Source organism: Liolophura sinensis, chromosome 6 (genome assembly GCF_032854445.1).
Source record: "Liolophura sinensis isolate JHLJ2023 chromosome 6, CUHK_Ljap_v2, whole genome shotgun sequence".
Taxonomy (NCBI): domain Eukaryota; kingdom Metazoa; phylum Mollusca; class Polyplacophora; order Chitonida; family Chitonidae; genus Liolophura; species Liolophura sinensis.
This window is the reverse complement of record NC_088300.1, coordinates 17,656,492-17,675,797: the sequence shown is the minus strand read 5'-3', so window position 1 is coordinate 17,675,797 and position 19,306 is coordinate 17,656,492. Positions and strand designations below refer to the sequence as shown.

General features: G+C 39.3%; 1 protein-coding gene across 1 annotated transcript; it reads right to left on the bottom strand.

Moving 5' to 3' along the window:
• Positions 1-1,260: 1,260 nt before the first annotated feature.
• On the bottom strand, positions 1,261-17,531 carry LOC135466960 (ras and EF-hand domain-containing protein-like). The gene is made up of 14 exons (XM_064744714.1): positions 17,524-17,531; positions 17,205-17,283; positions 16,573-16,626; positions 16,232-16,279; positions 15,116-15,199; positions 14,634-14,759; positions 14,036-14,221; positions 9,739-9,858; positions 6,159-6,269; positions 5,087-5,134; positions 4,393-4,440; positions 3,558-3,653; positions 2,851-2,982; positions 1,261-2,085 (listed from the first exon to the last, which is right to left on the bottom strand). Exons 1-14 carry the CDS (start codon positions 17,529-17,531, stop codon positions 1,891-1,893), a joined length of 1,335 nt encoding a protein of 444 aa, XP_064600784.1. The 3' UTR covers positions 1,261-1,890.
• Between the last annotated feature and the right edge of the window lie 1,775 nt (positions 17,532-19,306).

The window sequence follows — 19,306 nt, the reverse complement described above, 5'->3', positions numbered from 1 at the left end:
GCTGAACGATAACAGAACCAACAGGGTATCGCTGAACGGCAACAGAACCATGAGGATATTGCTGAACGACAACAGAACCAAGAGGATATTGCTGAACGGCAACAGAATCAAGAGGGTTTTGCTGAACGGCAACAGAACCAAAAGGGTATTGCTGACCTGCAACAGAACCATGAGGGTATTGCTGAACGGCAACAGGACCAACAGGGTATTGCTGAACAGTAACAGAACCAACAGGGTATTGCTGAACGGCAACAGAATCAAGAGGGTTTTGCTGAACGGCAACAGAACCAACAGGGAATTGCTGACCTGCAACAGTACCATGAGGGTATTGCTGAACGGCAACATAACCAAGAGGATATTGCTGAACGGCAAAAGAACCAAGAGAGTATTGCTGAACGGCAACAGAACCAAGAGAGTATTGCTAAATGGCAACAGAACCAAGAGGATATTGCTGAACGACAACAGAATCAAAAGGGTATTGTTGAACGACAACAAACCCAAGGGTGTATTAGTGAACGACAACATAACCAAGAGGATATTGCTGACCTGCAGCAGAACCATGAGGGTATTGCTGAACGGCAACAGATTCAAGAGAGTATTGCTTAACGGCAACAGAACCAAGAGAGTATTGCTAAACGATAGTAAAACCATGAGGGTATTGTTGAACGATAACAGAACCAAAAAGGTATTGCTCAACGGCAACACAACCAAGAGGGTACTGCTCAATGGCAACGGAACCATGAGAAGCGGCTGGACCAAATGCTGTAGATAATGCAACAGATCAAAGCAGGGAACAACCACTTCTAACATAAGCACGTTGTTTCTTGTCCTTTTCTTTTTCAGTATAATGAAATATATAGTGCACTCTATAACTAATCTCGATAAGTGAGGTTCAGCTTGTGTACTTGACAATTAGTCGTCTTCAGTTGACAAATCCTGAGCTTGTATACTGTATTCCTCACACAGGCCAATCATGCTGACTTTTAATCGGACCTGCCTGCGTTATATCAAAAGCATGTACGTATATAGCCAATATATCGTACATTTGTACAGCGAGTAAGCTTCATCTGGAAGTAACCTTAACATATCACAATTCACGGTGTTAACTGCAGAACAGAAGTCTGCTACAAGAATTGAACAATTTAAGAGATACTGACTATCTGATGAGTAATAGCTGCTTATGGCCACATCTCCAAGAATACACCAAAACTGATTTCTAAATGGTTTTTCCGCTCTGTATTCAGTAGAAATCTGCCATCCTATGGTGAAAACAATTTACATAATTACAGTTATTGAGAGCAGTATTGTGACACTTTCAAAAAATGTGCAGTGGAGCCTCCACAGCTGAGTGCTCAGCGTGCTATAGTGCAACACAATAGAGCCTCTGACCAGTGTGGTCACACTGAGTCCAGCTCCTGCTGGTTTCCTCTCTGGTCGTACATGGAAGGTCTGTCAACAACTGCCGGATGGTCGTGAGTTTCCCACGAGCTCTACCCGGTTTTCCTCCCACCATAATTTGGTCGCCGTTCTATAATGGAAATATTCTTAAGTGCGGTGTAAAACCCTAATCAAATAAATAAACAAAGAAAATGTACAGATCGGTCACATGGGTATAGGATCACTAGAACTACCAACAAAAATATGATTCATGGGTTAAGGGTCATTGTTTATGATTGGTTGATTGAAATGCTGCTTATGATTGGTTGAACGAGCATCGACGAGTAATAAGTCTGTAAGTTCGACATAACACAGGATAACCAACGGTTCTTTGAGTTTAGCCAATGATCAGAAATATTTACGTCGCCAAATATGTTGTTTACGGTTAGTGTCTTCTAGTCACATCATTGAGCCATGCAGTTGCCTGTGGAACTATCTGCCACACACAACTGGCTATAAGACTGAGCAACATCCGCCTTGTCGGTGTCGTTGTTGTTCACGGTCATGTAGCCTCAGTGTTTTATGGCCTGGACTGTCGCCGAGAAAGTCCAGCAGTTTTGAGGTCATCTCTGTGAACAGGTTTTCTACGTTGTCCCCTGTCTTAGCGCTCACTTCCATCACGTCCACTCCCTGCTCGGCGGCAAACGCCTGTAAACAGACGACTGAAGCATAACAAGGACATTCAAACCAACAATATATGGAGTTATTTGTTAATATATGTTGAAGATTGCAGAGTTATCAACAACTGCAATTTCTGGTCACACTACCACACTCAACAGTGTGAAGGTTTCATAGAATGCCCAGGTTTCAACAACAGCAATTATCACGCATACTTGCATACTCCTCACGACCGTTTCGTTGGCCTAATGCCTAGAGCGTCAGCGTTGAAGTTCGGAGACCAGGGATCAAACCTGGGTCGGGTCATACCAAAGACTTTGAAAATGGTATTTGCTGCTGCCTCACTTGGCGCTCAGTGCTGAGAGGTTAGAGTATGGACAGGCTGACCCTGTGTGACTGGGTGGGGATGTCATGTCTGGTGTCTTCGGCATAATACTTCAGTGGCTGCAGCACATGTACTTGCAAGCTCCATTGGTGGAAGACAAATGGTTTTCATCGAAAGTCAGATTGCGAAAACGGCCTACTACGAAGGCCCCTGCAAGGCCCTTACGAAGAGCGAGAGAGAGAGGGAATCCACAAAACTCATGTCCGAGGCTGGGATTGAACCCGCTCCTGGTGGGCTTTATGGTTTGGTTTCGCGCCCCTTACTTAGTGAGGATGACACAAAGAGATTTTAAGTTTAAGCGACTTTTATACACCTCACCGGTGATGTCTCTTTGATGTACATATATGTCTTGAATATCTTTGCGGCGTTCCTGTATAAAATCTTCACAGAGCCAGGAACAGTAGGCCTACCTTAGCGGTATCCAGGTCCACAACGCGGGCGTCCGACCTGTCAGACTTATTGCCCACCAATATTTTGATGACGTCATCGTTGCAGTAGGCGTCTACTTCTCGAATCCAGTCCTTGAGCCTGATAAATGATTCCTACAAGCGATAGCGAGACATGTGAAATGTGTGGTAACTGATTAATACACATTAATTTTCGAATGTTTTATAACGGGGAACAGAGAAACGCATGTACGATACAAGAAAACGAAAAAGTTGATCAATGACTACCCAGGTTTTATAATCATTGTTCCCTCTTTGATCTGAAATAATATTCTCCTCAACTTTATTTACTGTAGGACAGCCGTTAGACATCATAGGAGGAACTATATTTCTGTTGTATAAATCGCCCTTAATACTACCAAACGGCATTAAACAAGAAGACGTCAAAATCTAGTGAAGTCAACACATTCAGGCCTGTAGGAAGCTGTGGTTGAAGATCCCATCAATCATAGCTAGGCCTATTCTAAATATGGCATGGCCTACAAGGTCACACACTCACCACAGTAAGCTAATTCCCACGTTGGGCCGGAGAGGAAGCCAACATGATACACTGATTCAAATTTGAACGCATACCAACTAAATAGCAAATACAGTTACTCGAAATTACTGAGATTCGAAATTAATGAGAGTCGTTAAATACATATTCAGGAAAACATAGCGCACACACTTACCTGGTCCGTGACGTCATAGACAAGAAGTATTGCGTTACATCCTCGATAATAACTGTTGGTTATTGTTCGAAATTGTTCCTGTCCTCCAGTGTCCCACTGTCAACGCAAGGTATAAAACATTGTCAACACAGAATATCAATTAATGTCATAAGAAAACAAAACATAAGATGTACAAAATTGCAGAACAAGGCCAAACAATTATACAACATGATCTCATCTTACGGATTGTATGGAGCAATGTCAATACAAAACAATGTCAACATACATGTAATATATCAATACAAAACAATCTCGACAAAAAATACAAAACAACGTCAATACAAAAATACAAAACTAGCTACAAATATTCAAAACTAGAAATGCACTCAGAGAGCGCACTCCTCTACCAGAGCTACATGTAACTGTACAAATCCTCAAGTACAAAGGGACAACACTCTGCATTTGTGTCCTATTTTACAAAAGCGAAGAATCCCACATTCTGTATCTGTCAGTGCACACACACAACCACTGTCAATACATTATCGATCATTGCACACATAAGCATTGTTTACACGCCATCGGTCAGTGCACGCACAATCATTGTCAACTTGCTATCGCACAGCGTGCACGACGACCGTTGTCAGCATCGTATCGGTCAGTGCAAACGCAGCCAGTGTCAAAACACTATGGCCACACAACCATTGTCAAAATACTATCGTAAACAATATCAGTGCACACCCAGCCACTATTGCATACACCACAAGAAATGGACAAATTATACAGTCGACAGTGTGTATTAACATTACATAAATTAATTTACACTTATTAATACTTCAGTAAACGTGCTATTACTTACCAGTTGCAGTTTTACCCTTTTCCCTTTGAGTGTCACAAGTTTGACTTTCTGTAAGGGAGATAAGCCGGAAGAGTTATTTTTCGGTTTGGATATAAATTAAAATATATAGATATAGAACTTTATGCTACTAGAAACATGGAATATTCTTGAGTACGGCGTGAAACACCAATTAAATAAATAAAGTAAATATATATGATACTGACATGAATGTGAAAATAATTATATAACAATTTTATTATAATTACGTCTAAAAGGATACTCAAACTTCAATAAAATTGTATTATCCTAAAGGTAAAGAAATATAAAGATTAAGTAAGCATCAGTAGAAACTATTAAAAACCTGTATCTGAATATTAGCAATAATTTTTTTATGATTTTTGTACACAGTGGTCATTTGCAGGCCATATTGATAACTGATATATCACCAATGATGTAGGCACCCACTTTTCCCTGACCGTAAAACAGCTGTTTAAATTGCCTCAGGAGACCACATATAATATCAAGATGGTCCAAAGGTACAGCATACAATCTTCACATGTATTTAATTCAATGAAGAAAAGAAATTTATAAATATGGGAGGTCATTTCCAGATACAGTTCATAATGGTTTTTCTGATGATTACCTCATGACTTATGCTCTCTTAACTAAAGCAATAATAAGCTGATAGGGCAAATTCTTACGAGGATCAACTTACAAAATCCAGACCAATGGTAGGAACATATTCATCTTGATATATATCAGTCTGCAAAATAAAATAGGGAATCCACATGAAAACAAGACATTCCGCGGAATCCATGCACTGCCCCAGGTACTATTTTTGGCAACTCCATGGTCGGCGGAAAGAGGGAACGTTTACCCTTTCCATCTTAAGTAATTCGAGACCAAGCTGTGTAGTCTATTCCTCCGTCATGCCGTTATGATGACGATTTGTCGACAAACATGGTGACGTAGTACTTATGTATTACAAGGCTAAAAACTGCCCTTCCAGATTGGACCGGAGTCGCCATTATACATGGTAAAAGATACCAAGTTTAATAAAAGATGTTCCCTGAGATTTGTTGGTGTTTTGTCTTATTCATACTTTTATAAAATTTAAATCGCGTATCAACAAGGTGTCAGATATTTGATATAAGAATTTGTTATATGTGCATGAGATCACTTATATAGGTTGATACGGCTGCCCAATTCGTCAAAGTGAACATGTACGTAAGTCTGTATAGACAAAAACACCGTTTTTGACAAAGTAAAACATTACTGAGCAGGATCCGTATTATTCAAAAGTCTTCAGACTTAGGTCAAACATTCAAACACAGCTACAGTTAAAAATGTTTTGCTTTGCAAATGTTAAAATCTGTACACCGATTCTTTACTGCAAAACAATGTACCAACCACAATCTGAGTTCTTTCCTGTTGTGAGTTTGGCCCATTATTCACTGGCAATTTATGACTTGAGTCTTAAGCTGCTTGATAACTACTTGGTCTATAAACAAAATGATGTCACACTACAGTGACTGTTGATGTTAAATCTCAGAAGTCATGTCCGAAGCCTGATAGAATGCAAGTTGGTTTAAATGCTTTGTATTGAATCTCGCTTCCACTGTGTGACTGAGTTATATCATAAATAGTGTCATTCGTCCGATCGATGCAAGGTGTTTTGGGCTCTCACACAAAATTTTGAACGACAAATTCCTCCTTACATGATCGGCACTGACTGTCCAACCCCCGCTTCACTATAGGATCGAGGTTTTACAAGAGTACGGACTTACCGCGTATCTCATTAGTAGGGAAGATTTCCCCACACCAGCGTTTCCCGTGAGCAGAACCTTAAATAAACCATCACTGAAAGAAAATATGACAATATCATCAAATTCATTATGCTGAAGAAGCATATAAACAGGATTGCTATTTTGAGCATGAATATGCAGAAGACATACATAATGGTTTCCTACAAACTTCTGGAATTAGCTTAAAACAGTAGCAGAGGCCTGATAATTAGTACTCAGGAACCGGTGGTTCAAAACTGTCTTACGACTTAAAAGCAGATTGAACGTTAAGCCGAGATTTCAGTTTGCATTTGGTCCCAAAAAATTGTGTAACAGTATATTAAAGATGAACGAAAACGAGCTTCTTTGGTTGCTGGGTTTTGTTAAAATTGTAAATGTATGAAGCGACTTAATACCGGTATTAGCTAATACACCTTTGAAGAACTGCCAATAACATGGCTGCTATTTAAGATTAACGATAATTGGCTGCTCTGCTTGTAAAATTGGCACTGAATGGCGAATTAACCAATGGATTTATTTATTTATTTGATTGGTGTTTTACACTGTACTCAAGAATATTTCACTTATACGACGGCGGCCAACATTATGGTGGGAGGAAACCGGACAGAGCCCGGGGGAAACCCACGACCATCCGCAGGCTGCTGGGAGACCTTCCCACTTACGCTCGGAGAGGAAGCCAGCATTAGCTGGACTTGAACTCACAGCGACCGCATTGGTGAGAGGCTCCTGGGTCATTACGCTGTGCTAGCGCGCTAACCAACTGAGCCACGGAGGCCCCTAACCAATGGATGGCGTATGTATGTATGTATGTATGTATGTATGTGTGTATGTATGTGTGTATGTGTGTATGTGTGCTTGATTTTAATTTTGACAATACACGTTTCTATAAACACATAAATATGGCCAAAAATCTAAATCACTAATCGAAAGAAGCAATTGTGTCAGTAGAAACATAGGACTTAAGTCCACATTTAACTAAGTGCAATATTCACCCAAGTGAACTGATATAATGCCGACGATGATTGTCAAGATCAAACAATAATGTTTACACATGCGCCCTTTTAAAACAAACAACAAAGCGTAATACTCTGACTTATAGCGGAAATAACCGAGAGCTTACGAGGAATCAATATAGCGTAGCCCCAGCTGCGACTGACATGATACAGATAGTATAGTTTGAATACGATAAGTCATTTATTCACTTACAATTGCTGCTCTGCCATTCCGTCTGTAGCACCTTCCAACACCACGTTTCTTTTTCCTATATGCTATTCCATGTGGCGGAGTCAGCTGTCTCCGACTTAATATAGGCGTATACCGGACAGTTTAGGCTCGTTGGTCAGTGTAAGTGATGAGTATGTGTTTAAAGCCATGGTCCCTTACACCGCACAGAGCGAGGTTAACACCAATCAATAGCATGACCAGGCTTGTTTGCACTTGTTGACACCGTTGCTTGGTTTCCGCTCTCTATCAGCACACCAGATTGTATAATCGGGAATATAACATATGGCTTAGCCATTATATCTTACATATTTTATGTTGTAGAAACTGACCAGCACTACCCCTAGTGCTATGAGAAATTATGTAATGTTTATGGACGTTGTCTGAACTTGTTTATTAATATATTTTGATTAACACTGGTCATATAATGTTCACAAAATAATAATATTTTGGGGATAGTTTCCTTGGGTTTGCACAGTTTTAATTTCTAGCAAGTACATATGTAAAAATAATTTATTCATTTATTTATTTATTTGTTTGTTTATTTATTTATTTGATTGGTGATTTACGTCGTAGTTAAGAATATTTCACTTATACGACGGTGGCCAGCATTATGATGGTATTTGTTTATTAACGCCACACCCGATGGCGGTCACTTTTATGGGTGGAAGAAATAGAGGTCTTGCACAGAGTGAGATCTGTAAATCGCCTAACTCCTTATCCAAGGCCCAGTTTGAATCCTTACCTCGTGTGTCCTCGTGTGATTGAGAGACCCGCATCTAAACAACTCGTCTACCTCTCGTTCCTCTCTTGCACTCACAAACCACCGCAAATGACAAAGCGGAATCGGTCATATTTGAACTCATGACGAATGCCATGCATCCTCTTTGTATATTTTGGATAATGCAGTGACTCGTTTTATTGCTTTAAAATACTTCGATAAGGCAGAAAACGCACGAAAAGATATGTCACCAAACAACAGACGTACATTTATTTGCGTTTTTATTACAAAGTGCATACTTGCTGCATCACGACTTACATGTTATTAACCAGGTTGTTTTGGAGAATTTGACATGTACATATTCCATACTGCATCCATGTTGCAGTTGCACCCGAGGCAAAAGGGATTATTACACTTCTGCAGTATTTATTGCACACATCGACAGAATGTGCGTCATTATGTGTAGCAAGTCCGTTTATGGTCAATGTGCCTTTGAGTATTTGTCACGGTATCTGTGTTTACATATGACAAGTGCCGACTATACCAGCCTTGCAATCTTTCGCGCAGTCAGTTACGTCAGATGGTTCCGTGGTTACGTAACAGAACAGCAGGCCGATCGCCAATAGTGCCCGCATATTCGGCTTGGTGAGGCAGAAAATTGTATGCGCCCCATTGGCTCTTCCAAAACGAATGTACACGCGAGCTGGAATATCACTTCACTGAAAGGCTGCTCAACTTTGTCGCCTGTTTGTCAACTTAGAGCTGACTTGGAAGAAAACTGCACCCTCCTGACGCGCAAGCTCCTGTAGCCCAGAAAAACTAATGAGTCATCCGAGATAGGAAAGGTTGATGGTGAGTCAGTTCAGACTGACAGTGTTTGCAGCAAAACCCTGCCAATGAAACAATGTACCTCACAGGACTAATAGACTCACAGGTTATACAAGGACGCTGCAAGAGAGAATCAGTAGGGATGGATTGAGCAGGCTATTTACAGATGATCCAAGAATGAATCAACATATACAGACAACATATACATGCATACAGACGTTTCAAGAGTGTGTTAATATTCACAGATTGGATATATACACAAGTTCCAAGAATGTATCATTATAGACCAATAGAATATGTACAAAAGTTCCAAGAGTGTATTCGCAATCAAGATATATACAGAAGATCCAAGAATACGTCAATATGAACCGATATGATGTATATTGAAGTCCCTATTTTCCGGGGTTATGAACGCAGTTTGTGTTCTAGACAGACTGAATAATATACCCCATAACCAGTCATATGACGAGGAGTCATTAGGTGCTTGTCATATAGTGTGCCTTCTTGAGGCAGGGAGAGTCCACGCCGCCAAAGTGCTGCCACTCAAGTACCATGCCGAGGACACCAGGCATGACACCCAACCAGTCACACTATACTGACACCGGTCACGTTTCCTTGCTCTTACCTCTTAGTGCTGAGCACCAAGCGAGGCAGCAGCAGGTAAACCATTGTTCTCACTAGAAGAGATATGTGAATAACCTGAGATGAGAATTACTTTGTTACCATAACGCTGATACCCTTTAATAATTTACTTACATCAATGATCTATGCATGTTATCAAGTTGATCATACCTGAGCCGAGTCAAACTCCACGACTCGAGCATCATCCATGTCAGTCTTGTTACCTACGATAATTTCACTACATTTTTTTCCGTCGATTTCTGACCAATCCTTGAATTGAACACACGATTCCTGCACACAAAAATGAAAGCTAAAATGTATTAAAAATGTTTACGTCTTTGACGTAAATGTAATTTTTTCACAAATGGTTGAAAGAACGTGCTGATGGTTAAACTTCCACCTCGCTGTGACTCTCAGAAAGTTGACCCATGAGATCCAAGGTCAATTTGTTTATCAGTAAACCTGTCATTGGTGGTTTTCTCCGAGTGCTCGCTTTTCTTCCACCCATAAACCTGTTCATAATCATAAAAGTGAAAAGTTCTTGAGCACGGCGTAACACCAATATAATGATTAAAACAAATTAAACGAAATACCCCTTCTCAAAATGGCAGTGGTCTGTAATACTTTTAGAAATGTTTTCAGCTTCAATCTGTTCGGTTTGAAAGTAAAATTCTAACTTTCAATCAAATCGCCAAATCATGCGAATTTAGTCGAGTTCTGCAAATGGACACATTAAAATGAATAGGCCTTATATTCATCTGCACTGAACAACAGACAGAAACACACATGCTCGTCACACTGTTTTCGGCCTCGCCTGATTTGTGACGTCATACAACATAACAACAGCGTGGGAATTTAATTTATTACAGTGTCTATTAGACATTTCAGAACCGTCCATTAAGATGAGAGAATGTGCGAAAAGTCTTTGGCCTATTCACCATTTGAAGTACTACTTTTCTTGCACCGATATCATCACTTTGCTCTTTCTAAAGAACAAGAATAAAACGTAGTACCAAACGTTTTCGACCGAAAACAATTTGTAAATCTTTAATTACAATTAACTATCTACTATCTAGGGGTAACTTGCTTTATAAACTAATCATTTGGAACAAAGAACTCACGAAACTGAGGTCTGTGGTAGGAGAGTACTCATCCAAAAATGTATCACCCTGGGAAAAAATGTGAACTTCTGAGTCAAAATAAACGGATTTCTATTTTTCTGCTGGAAAGATATCTTAATATTACAGGGCAAGGTTTCATGCATGACAATAATTCTCCATACACGCACCATGTTTATGAGAACATATAATTGTTTCCATACATTCACACACTAGGAATTAATGCACCGTTCTACAAATGCTTCTTGACAAGTTAGCTGTACAATTCGACTAGACTGTATCGTGAAAACAAACCTATAGATATTAGGACAGGCTTAGAAGAACGTCTTCAGTACAGCCATGCGATGTAGAAGCCTCGTGTTTAAGCCTATTACATTACTATAATGTGACATACGGTTTCATCTTTATGTCCTAAAAGAAGATGAACGACAATACATGTATCCCAGTGCGATTAACAAAACCATTTCGTGCAGCAGGTTTGTAAATATAAATCGTATGGTTTACGGGTCAGTTTTAATTTATTTATTTATTTGACTGGTGTTTTACGCCGTATCCAAGGATATCTAACTTATACGATGACGGTCATTGATATAGTGTGGGGAAACCGGGCAGGCCATTCACCACCATCCCAGGGTCATTTTTAAGAACTATACCACAACGCCGACAATTCCAATCTTGATGTTGTAATGTAGAAGCCATAAGGAATCGTGTTTCTTACCGTATAACGTGTGAGGAGGGAAGATTTGACTACAGTTGTGTTACCACAGAGGAGAACCCGGAAGAACAAGTCACTGGGGGTAAAAATTATGTTGTTTTGCGGAAAACTCACTGACAAGGTACGAAATAAACACGTTTATTGGGAGAAAAATTATAATGTTACTTTTATGTAACTAAATTTTAATGAACGTGTGGCATAATGGAATGACTTGAAATTATTATAAATCCATATCATACATGAATATCCTACGAGGAAATAGATTTCAATGTGGGAATAAAAACAATCACTGTTAAACTTGATCCCTGGAGTTCGAGTCTGAAAATAGTGTTTTATTTTATCATGTTTTAAAGCTCAACTTAAGGTAACGACATCTACTGCAAGTTGCCAGATTTCATCAATGGTTTGACGAATATCAGCGGGGTATTAAAAACAACACAGTTTACTGAATACTTGTACATTTAAATAAATTCTCACACTTGGGCATTGTCCTCTTGATCTTTGTGATCTGCCATTTCGGCCACTGTTTTCTGATCCTCCATTTCGGCCCCAGGTTTCCGATCCGCCATCTAGTCCCCTTTTGCCTGATTCACTGTCTCGTTCTCTATCTGGACACAGACCCCCATTACAACTTCCGTTTATCGAATGTAATTCTGTGTATTTTAGGGTATAAAGTCTTTTTTTGCTCCCAGGCGGTGTACAGGTGCATGCTTGGTTTTAAATGCTGGAAACTGCCTAAACTTTGAGGAGGTGTGAGTTTTATTGATGAAAGTTTGAAATTCTGGGCGAGAGGACACAAGGTGTGAGGCAGTGATGAGGCTGCGGCATGGAAAGGTCCAGATTTTGACGGTCAACCTGTCAAGATTTTTATGGCTTGTTTCTCACAGGCTGGGCCAGGTATGCACCAAAGCTTATTGGCCACGGAATATTTGGGACTGAGCTACAGCGCTAGACGTTAACATTGTCGCTTATGGAAAATTAATGGGGGTCTGAGGTCATCTTCTGATCCGTCACCTCATTCTGCTTTTGTTGATCCGTCAACTTGTCCTCTGTTTTCTGGTCCGCCATCTTTGACTCCTAAATCACCTTACCACATCACCTCAACACCACTGAACTAGCTTCATAGAAAGAACACAAATTTATGGAAACTCACACAATTTTAAGTTCATACTGCAAACCCATCATGTACGGTACATATGTATATGGACTGCTGGGCGTGCAAACGTTCACAACAACTCCACGATCCAGCGCACAAGGTAGCGATAATCAATACAAACATCAGGGTAGGTTTTGTTTGAACTTGTCGGCGGTGCTGCTTGGTTACTTGAGTACACACACCGGTATGGTCGAACTATACCTATAGGCCTGCATATACAGTGGACTGAGCAGGCACTATAGCACGTGAGCAGCCTTCTTTAGGGTCTGATCACAGAATTTCTCATATACAGAAAGAATAGAATTTTCACCTCTTTTCATAGCACCCCAATCTTTTATGCTACATCACCAGAGCTCTTGTTTTTATAGAAAATATACTTATTGTTGTTAAACGTAACCTGAACTGTATACCACAAACATAATTAGTGCATGCAGTCTTCTATATGACGGTTAGTAAAGTTCGATACGTACACAACAGAACAAAACTCGGACGCGCAGATTAAAGTAGACCAATAAAGGTTTATGGCAACTGTTAAATTCAATGTGACGGTGTACCTTTAACACTCACGAAGCACTATGTTTTGTTGATCATTTTGGTTTATTTCACGTAATAAACTAGTCGAGACTGTTACAAAGACGATCACTAATGCATTAACAGGTATTTCATGTTAGCTACGTCGAGCCGAAGATCGCTGTCAACGACAGGCTTACTCCAAATTACATGTGAAGAGGTGCCCGAAGTTCAGGGGAGTCATCACTGTCATTGTTTTTATTGTTGTTTATCAATCTATCCAATCCAATACAGGCGGTTTTTAATGGCTAGAACTTTATCAGTCGATATTTTCCAAAGCTGTGGTTTTAATACTTGACATGCAATCAAGCTCTACTGACGTCTCAATCAAATCACAGCACCACATGGTGTACAGTACCAAACATTCGCGTTTTGATCTTATCAGATTTTGATTGTGTGACTATATACATAGCACCAGCTAGACTCCCTTCGTACTTTCTACATTCACAGTAGTTATGTGTTCATCCGATGACAACGCCACCAAGAGGGATCACAATATACAGCGCCATCTGGCGACATGACAGCACAAAGCCCCACAAGAACAAACGGCGACACCTGGCGATATTTAAGAGGTGACACAATCAGTGCCATACACCTGACGATGTAAAATGACACAACGCCATCTGGCCATATGGGCTATATACAACACAAAGCTCCGCCAGGCAATATACGGCTAGAAAGCGCCACCTTGAGATATAACACCATATGGTGATAAGAGGACACAGTGCCACCTGGAAATATGGGAACAGCAAACGCCACCTTCAGTTGAACTAGAGCAGGGCATAGCGTCACCTGCCGATATGGCAAGACAGCGTCACCTAGCGTAATAAGAGGACACAGTGCCACCTGGAGCTACAACAACACACAACACCAGCCTCCCTCAAGCTGATCAGAAATAAGGCTGTGTACCGAGCTGCTGTCCTCCTCCTGGGATCGCCCCTCCCCATCCACGCGCACCCTCATGTCGTTAAACTTCCCCCAGGGGTACTCGTGAGTCAACAGCTCCTTCACGATCGTCATGAACGCCGCACGCACATTGGAGCCTGTCTTAGCGCTGGTGTCCACACTGGGAATGTTCAGTCTCTCCGATAATTCCTAGAAAGAAAAAAAAACAATTACGAAAGAATCAAATAGACTTATTTCCTTTCGAAGTGAAAATGATAACTTTAAATTTGCCTTCAGAAAATATCAATATACAGAGGATTTTGAGTATCCAAGGTAATTACAACCATTGTACCACAAGGCTTTTAAAGTAAAAGGTGATGAGGTGAGTCTATGTTAGTGTTTCATTCAGAAAGTAGTTTGTTAATGCGATTCCATCGAACATCTTCGTCATACGTTTCTCCGCCTTTGCAAGCAGAACAAAGATTCCGCTAGAAGTCTGAGATTGTCTTGAGGTGGCGTTTGATAGAGGAGTCTAACTCAGTACACCCGTACTAAGGAAAGGTATACTGTTTATACTTGGTGAGTATTTTATATTAATGTGGATAAAACTGATAGATTTTACCTTAGCGGTGTCACTGTCAACAGACCGTGCCAGGTCACTGTGGGTGCCCACCAACACCTTACACACCATATCGCTACTGTACTTGTCCACCTGCTCCAGCCAATACGACAGTCGCGAAAACGACTCCTGTTAAACAAATCCTTAATCCTTTAACACATATACTTTTGTATTTAATTGATGTTTTACGCCACACACACAACATTCCACTTATATAGGACGACGGTTCCCTGACTTATCGTTATTGTACCTTGGGAAAAGCATCGTATTAGAGGTCTCAGTCCAAGCAACGAATTCCAGTACATGTGGACTTGAAAGTAGTTTTGCATCGAGAGCGCAATTCACCAGTCCTTATATATTTATACATATATATATTTTTTTTAAATAAAAGACTATTTAATTGCAAAATATGTGAAGCACCCTGGTGTTTGATGAACGGATTGACGGATGGATGTGTAGATGGATTGACCTATTGGAACACTAACCTTATCTGAAATGTTGTAACAAAACATCACCCCATTAAGATGTGCCAACACTTTCGGGTCAATGCTCTTGGCTGGCAAGTCCCACTGAAACAGGAGAATGCCATTCAGTCACCGATAGCGTGAGGGTGTCACAAATGAAGACACCATGATAACTGGAGTATATATACCTAATATACCTAATAATATAATATATAAATATACCTGACTTTATTATATACTAATAAAATTACACTATTATATACTAATAAAATTACACCGTTATGACATGTGTATTGAAGATCTGCCATCTTTAAACAATCCATCTATAGCAAAGGGCTTGAAAGATATATATACGCCTTTGATGGATTTAAAGGAAACTAGAGGCTCTCCAGATCGCACATCTTATCTGGACCTATATTTGTATTCCTCTCTTAGTTTCCTTTCTTTTAGACTTAACAACATGAGGGATAGTTTCAATTTTGACATGGTAAATTATGCTTACTTGTATAGCAATATACCGAAGCTTCCTGCATATGACGTGTACATATCTCGCCTTATAGCATGTGTTAGATTCCGTGTGTTGTGTGACGATTTCAATCAACGTCCCAAAGTACTCATCAAAAAGCTAGTGCGTCAAGGTTATTCCATCACACGCCACACTTAAGATCCTTAAGTTTTACAATGACTATAATTCTCTCTGAACAAAATATGGACAGAACATCTAAAATCATCTTTCTTCATATACTTTCAGTTTTTGGTGTGGTTTGTATCATATGTCGTTTTGTGAATTGGTGTGGTGATTATTGACACTGAACCTCCATTTGATTGATGCCTTGTATATGTATATGAATGTCTGTTTCGACACATAGATGTAATCTCGATTACCTTTTAATCAGATAAATGTTAGATAGTGTCACAGAAATACCAACGACTTTTCTTAATGTCTGCCACCAGCCTCCGGATGATCGTGGGTTTTCCCGGTGTCCTCCCATAATAAGGCTGTCGTATAAGTGAAATATTCTTCAGTACAGCGTAGAACTCCATGCAGTCAAATTAATAAATAAATAAATAACTTTAGTTAAAATCTTTTAGACGGTAGGTTTACTAATCCGCTTTTATTGCTGTGTCATGACTTACCAGTTCAAGGTCCACCAGTAAACCACTACAGTCTAAGCGTTTGATTTTCTGTGAAAGAAATGTTTTAATAAGTGTTACATTGTATGCACAACATACATGCATTAAGCTGTAGATTGGGCCACATAAATGTTTTACTGTATACCGTATTATAATAACGTGATTCAGAAACACAAAAGACTGTTTTTCTAACATAGAACTACTGTCCATGTATAAAATGAATAAAACTATTAATCGTTTGTGTCTGACATTAAGAAATGTTTTCAAATACATGTATGTAAATGACCATACAAAGTGCCCACACTCATTCACAAGAAGGGAGATAACTTTTAGGTTTGACTTACAACGTCATCATGATCCGGGGAATTGAATTCGGCCTGCTCCAAGAACACCTTATCCTGTAGATAAATAAACTGTTATACATCATACAGCTCAATACATGAAAAAAATGTGAGCGACAAAAAAAATGGGAATTGTGACTACTTTACTCACAAGTAGTTCGTTAGTTAGCATTTTTTGCAAAAGTCTGGAATGTTCAAGGAGATACTGAAGAAAATATCTGAAAATCAGACTGTTTGGAGAGACTTCCCATGACTTCTATAGGTACATTTAGTATTTAAGCCAAATAATGCAAAAAGGTTTTATGTGAAATTTGGGTTCAGCACGTGAGCTTATTTACAACTCAGAATATAAAAACCGCAACTGTTACCCAACCTATCCAAAAAATGACAATGATCATCCTCTTAACAGCATTTTTTCTTCATTCGTATTTTAAATATTTTTAAAAATGCGTAACCAAGTAACACGAGATAGTATGAAATTCAGCGGGGCTAAGTCGGCAGAACGCGAAATAGTTTGTCATATTTTTATATCGTGGTCTTCTCCACACGTTAACCGAAATCTGACGGCCAATGCGCATGTGTAAAACAGAACTACAGATAAAATGATTAAATATTTTGACAAAAGTTAAACTCACCACATAACGAGTGAGAAGAGAGGTCTTTCCAGCTCCAGTCTCTCCTAGGAGTAGAATCTTGTAAGAATGGTCACTGAAACTGTAAAAAAGTTTATTAAAAAGAATGTGCATAAACATATCGAAGAGCCCAATTTTCAGCGTGTAATACAGTGCAATGGTATATTTTTTCTGAAATCATGGAAACCTTAAACATTCTATTCATGTCTCGCGGTTAAATATGCAGCACCCATGTTTTTTTTTTTTTAACAGAATGGTACGGTGACCTGGTATCAAACTGAACAACTTCACGCTAAAACAGCTGTAACATGTTTATACTTACCGATACATTTTGGATTAGCCTAAAGAAAGAACTTCAACAGGTCACTGTAGACGGAAGAGCTTCATACTGTTATGTCATCCTGCTTGAGTTTTGTGTTATTTCGAGACTTATATCTCAGAAAAAATTAAATGACGGCTCCGAAACATGCAGGCAGGGAGAATCTGAATGTATAAACCGTGTACCATATGAGACTGACTTGTATATATGTTTAAGGTCTGGGGGTATGTTAACTCGTTCTACAGCAACAATTCATTTTGTTCAAGCTGTTATTTGAATTCCTGAGACATAGTAACAGTCCACCAATAGCTCAGCTAAATCAGGGCAGGTTAGGCTGGGCGAACGGCCTGGCAGCTAAGCTGACTGAGAGCTTAACCCAGTGAGCACCTATTTACGATTGTAAATATGTTCCCTTGGTTTTCATGTTTGTGTCTCCTACATTTATACTACTTTAATCCAATTGTACCATGATAACCCACCTCATCGATAGTATTCCATTGCCGAGGCTAGAAAGAGAATTACTGTTCCATAACCATCATATTCATAACCTCCCGTCACAACCCCAATCCGATCTAGAAACTCTTGACAGCATGTGTTTCAATGCACTTGAACTGAATGAAAAATATTCCACAATTATTAATTATAACGAATATGAAATATCCCACTGGAGTAACTTAAACACTCATCAGTCTAAGTATTTCTCCGAATCATTGTTTATGCATCCCCACCTGAATAGCTCTAAATTTCACCTTAACACAGTTTTAGGATTCGGAGCGGTGGCTTAACCCATCAATATCTGTCCTTTATGATATATCTGGATTTCAAATGTTTTTTCTTATTACAATCTGAACGGCGTGGCGGGGATTTAGCTCAGTACAAAAGTGACAAAATTAAATTCTTGTAACCTAAGAAAAGATCTTTCTCATGTCGAAGAAAACGGTTCCTATGAAACTCTTTTCGCTCAAGTGGAATCATGTGATAAAGCTTATCTTTATTTTTATGGCCCACTTAGCAAAGAAGTGATCGAGTTTAACGAACACCTATCATCTTTTTTACTGAAGCGTCATTGTAAAAAGAAAAAGCTTATAATCATAGGAAATTTTAATAACGACCTGCTAAATCACCATCGGCCAACAAAGACTTTCATTGAAACCATGGCATCATATTATTTCCTCTGCCAAATATCAAAAGCAACAAGAGGTCAGCTTCGCTCCGCCACCTTAGTTCATAATATCTTTACTAACTTTCACAATGATCCTCTGTCTAGAATTCTGTTAGCTGACAGCTCATGTCTAATGCTATTAGAACTTTTGTAGACGATTTCCATGTGAAACCAACTTCAAATTTCCTACTTTCCTGTTACTAAAATTGTTGTTGACACGACCATTTTTAAACCGAAGCCTCCTTCGTTGTTGGAATAGACGGCATCCGGACCTCTATACTAAAACTAGTCTTTCCTTTAACATATAATTAATCCTTCTTTTACCCCTGGAACGGTCCCTGACTACCTTAAAGCCTTTAAAGTTTTCTCCAAAGTACAAAACTGACAAAACAGACATTTTCGAAAACTATCGAGCAATATTCGTCTTACCATGTTTTAGTAAAATAATTGAAAAAAATGCTACTAATTCAGTGGTTGGCTTCTTGGAAACAAATAGTATTATTGATACCAATCAGTATGGTTTTAGATCCAATCTAAACACGATAACATGTCGCCTTTCACTTTAACACTAATTACTGCAAAGGAAAATAAAATGTACAGTGTGGTAACGTTTCTGGACTTACC

Excerpts from the sequence above, each read along its gene's own strand:
- LOC135466960 (XM_064744714.1), bottom strand. Across the intron at positions 15,200-16,231 it reads TACTGGTGGACCTTGAACTG|TGGGACTTGCCAGCCAAGAG; the intron begins GTAAGTCATGAC and ends CTCCTGTTTCAG. Across the intron at positions 4,441-5,086 it reads CTACCATTGGTCTGGATTTT|AAAGTCAAACTTGTGACACT; the intron begins GTAAGTTGATCC and ends TCTCCCTTACAG.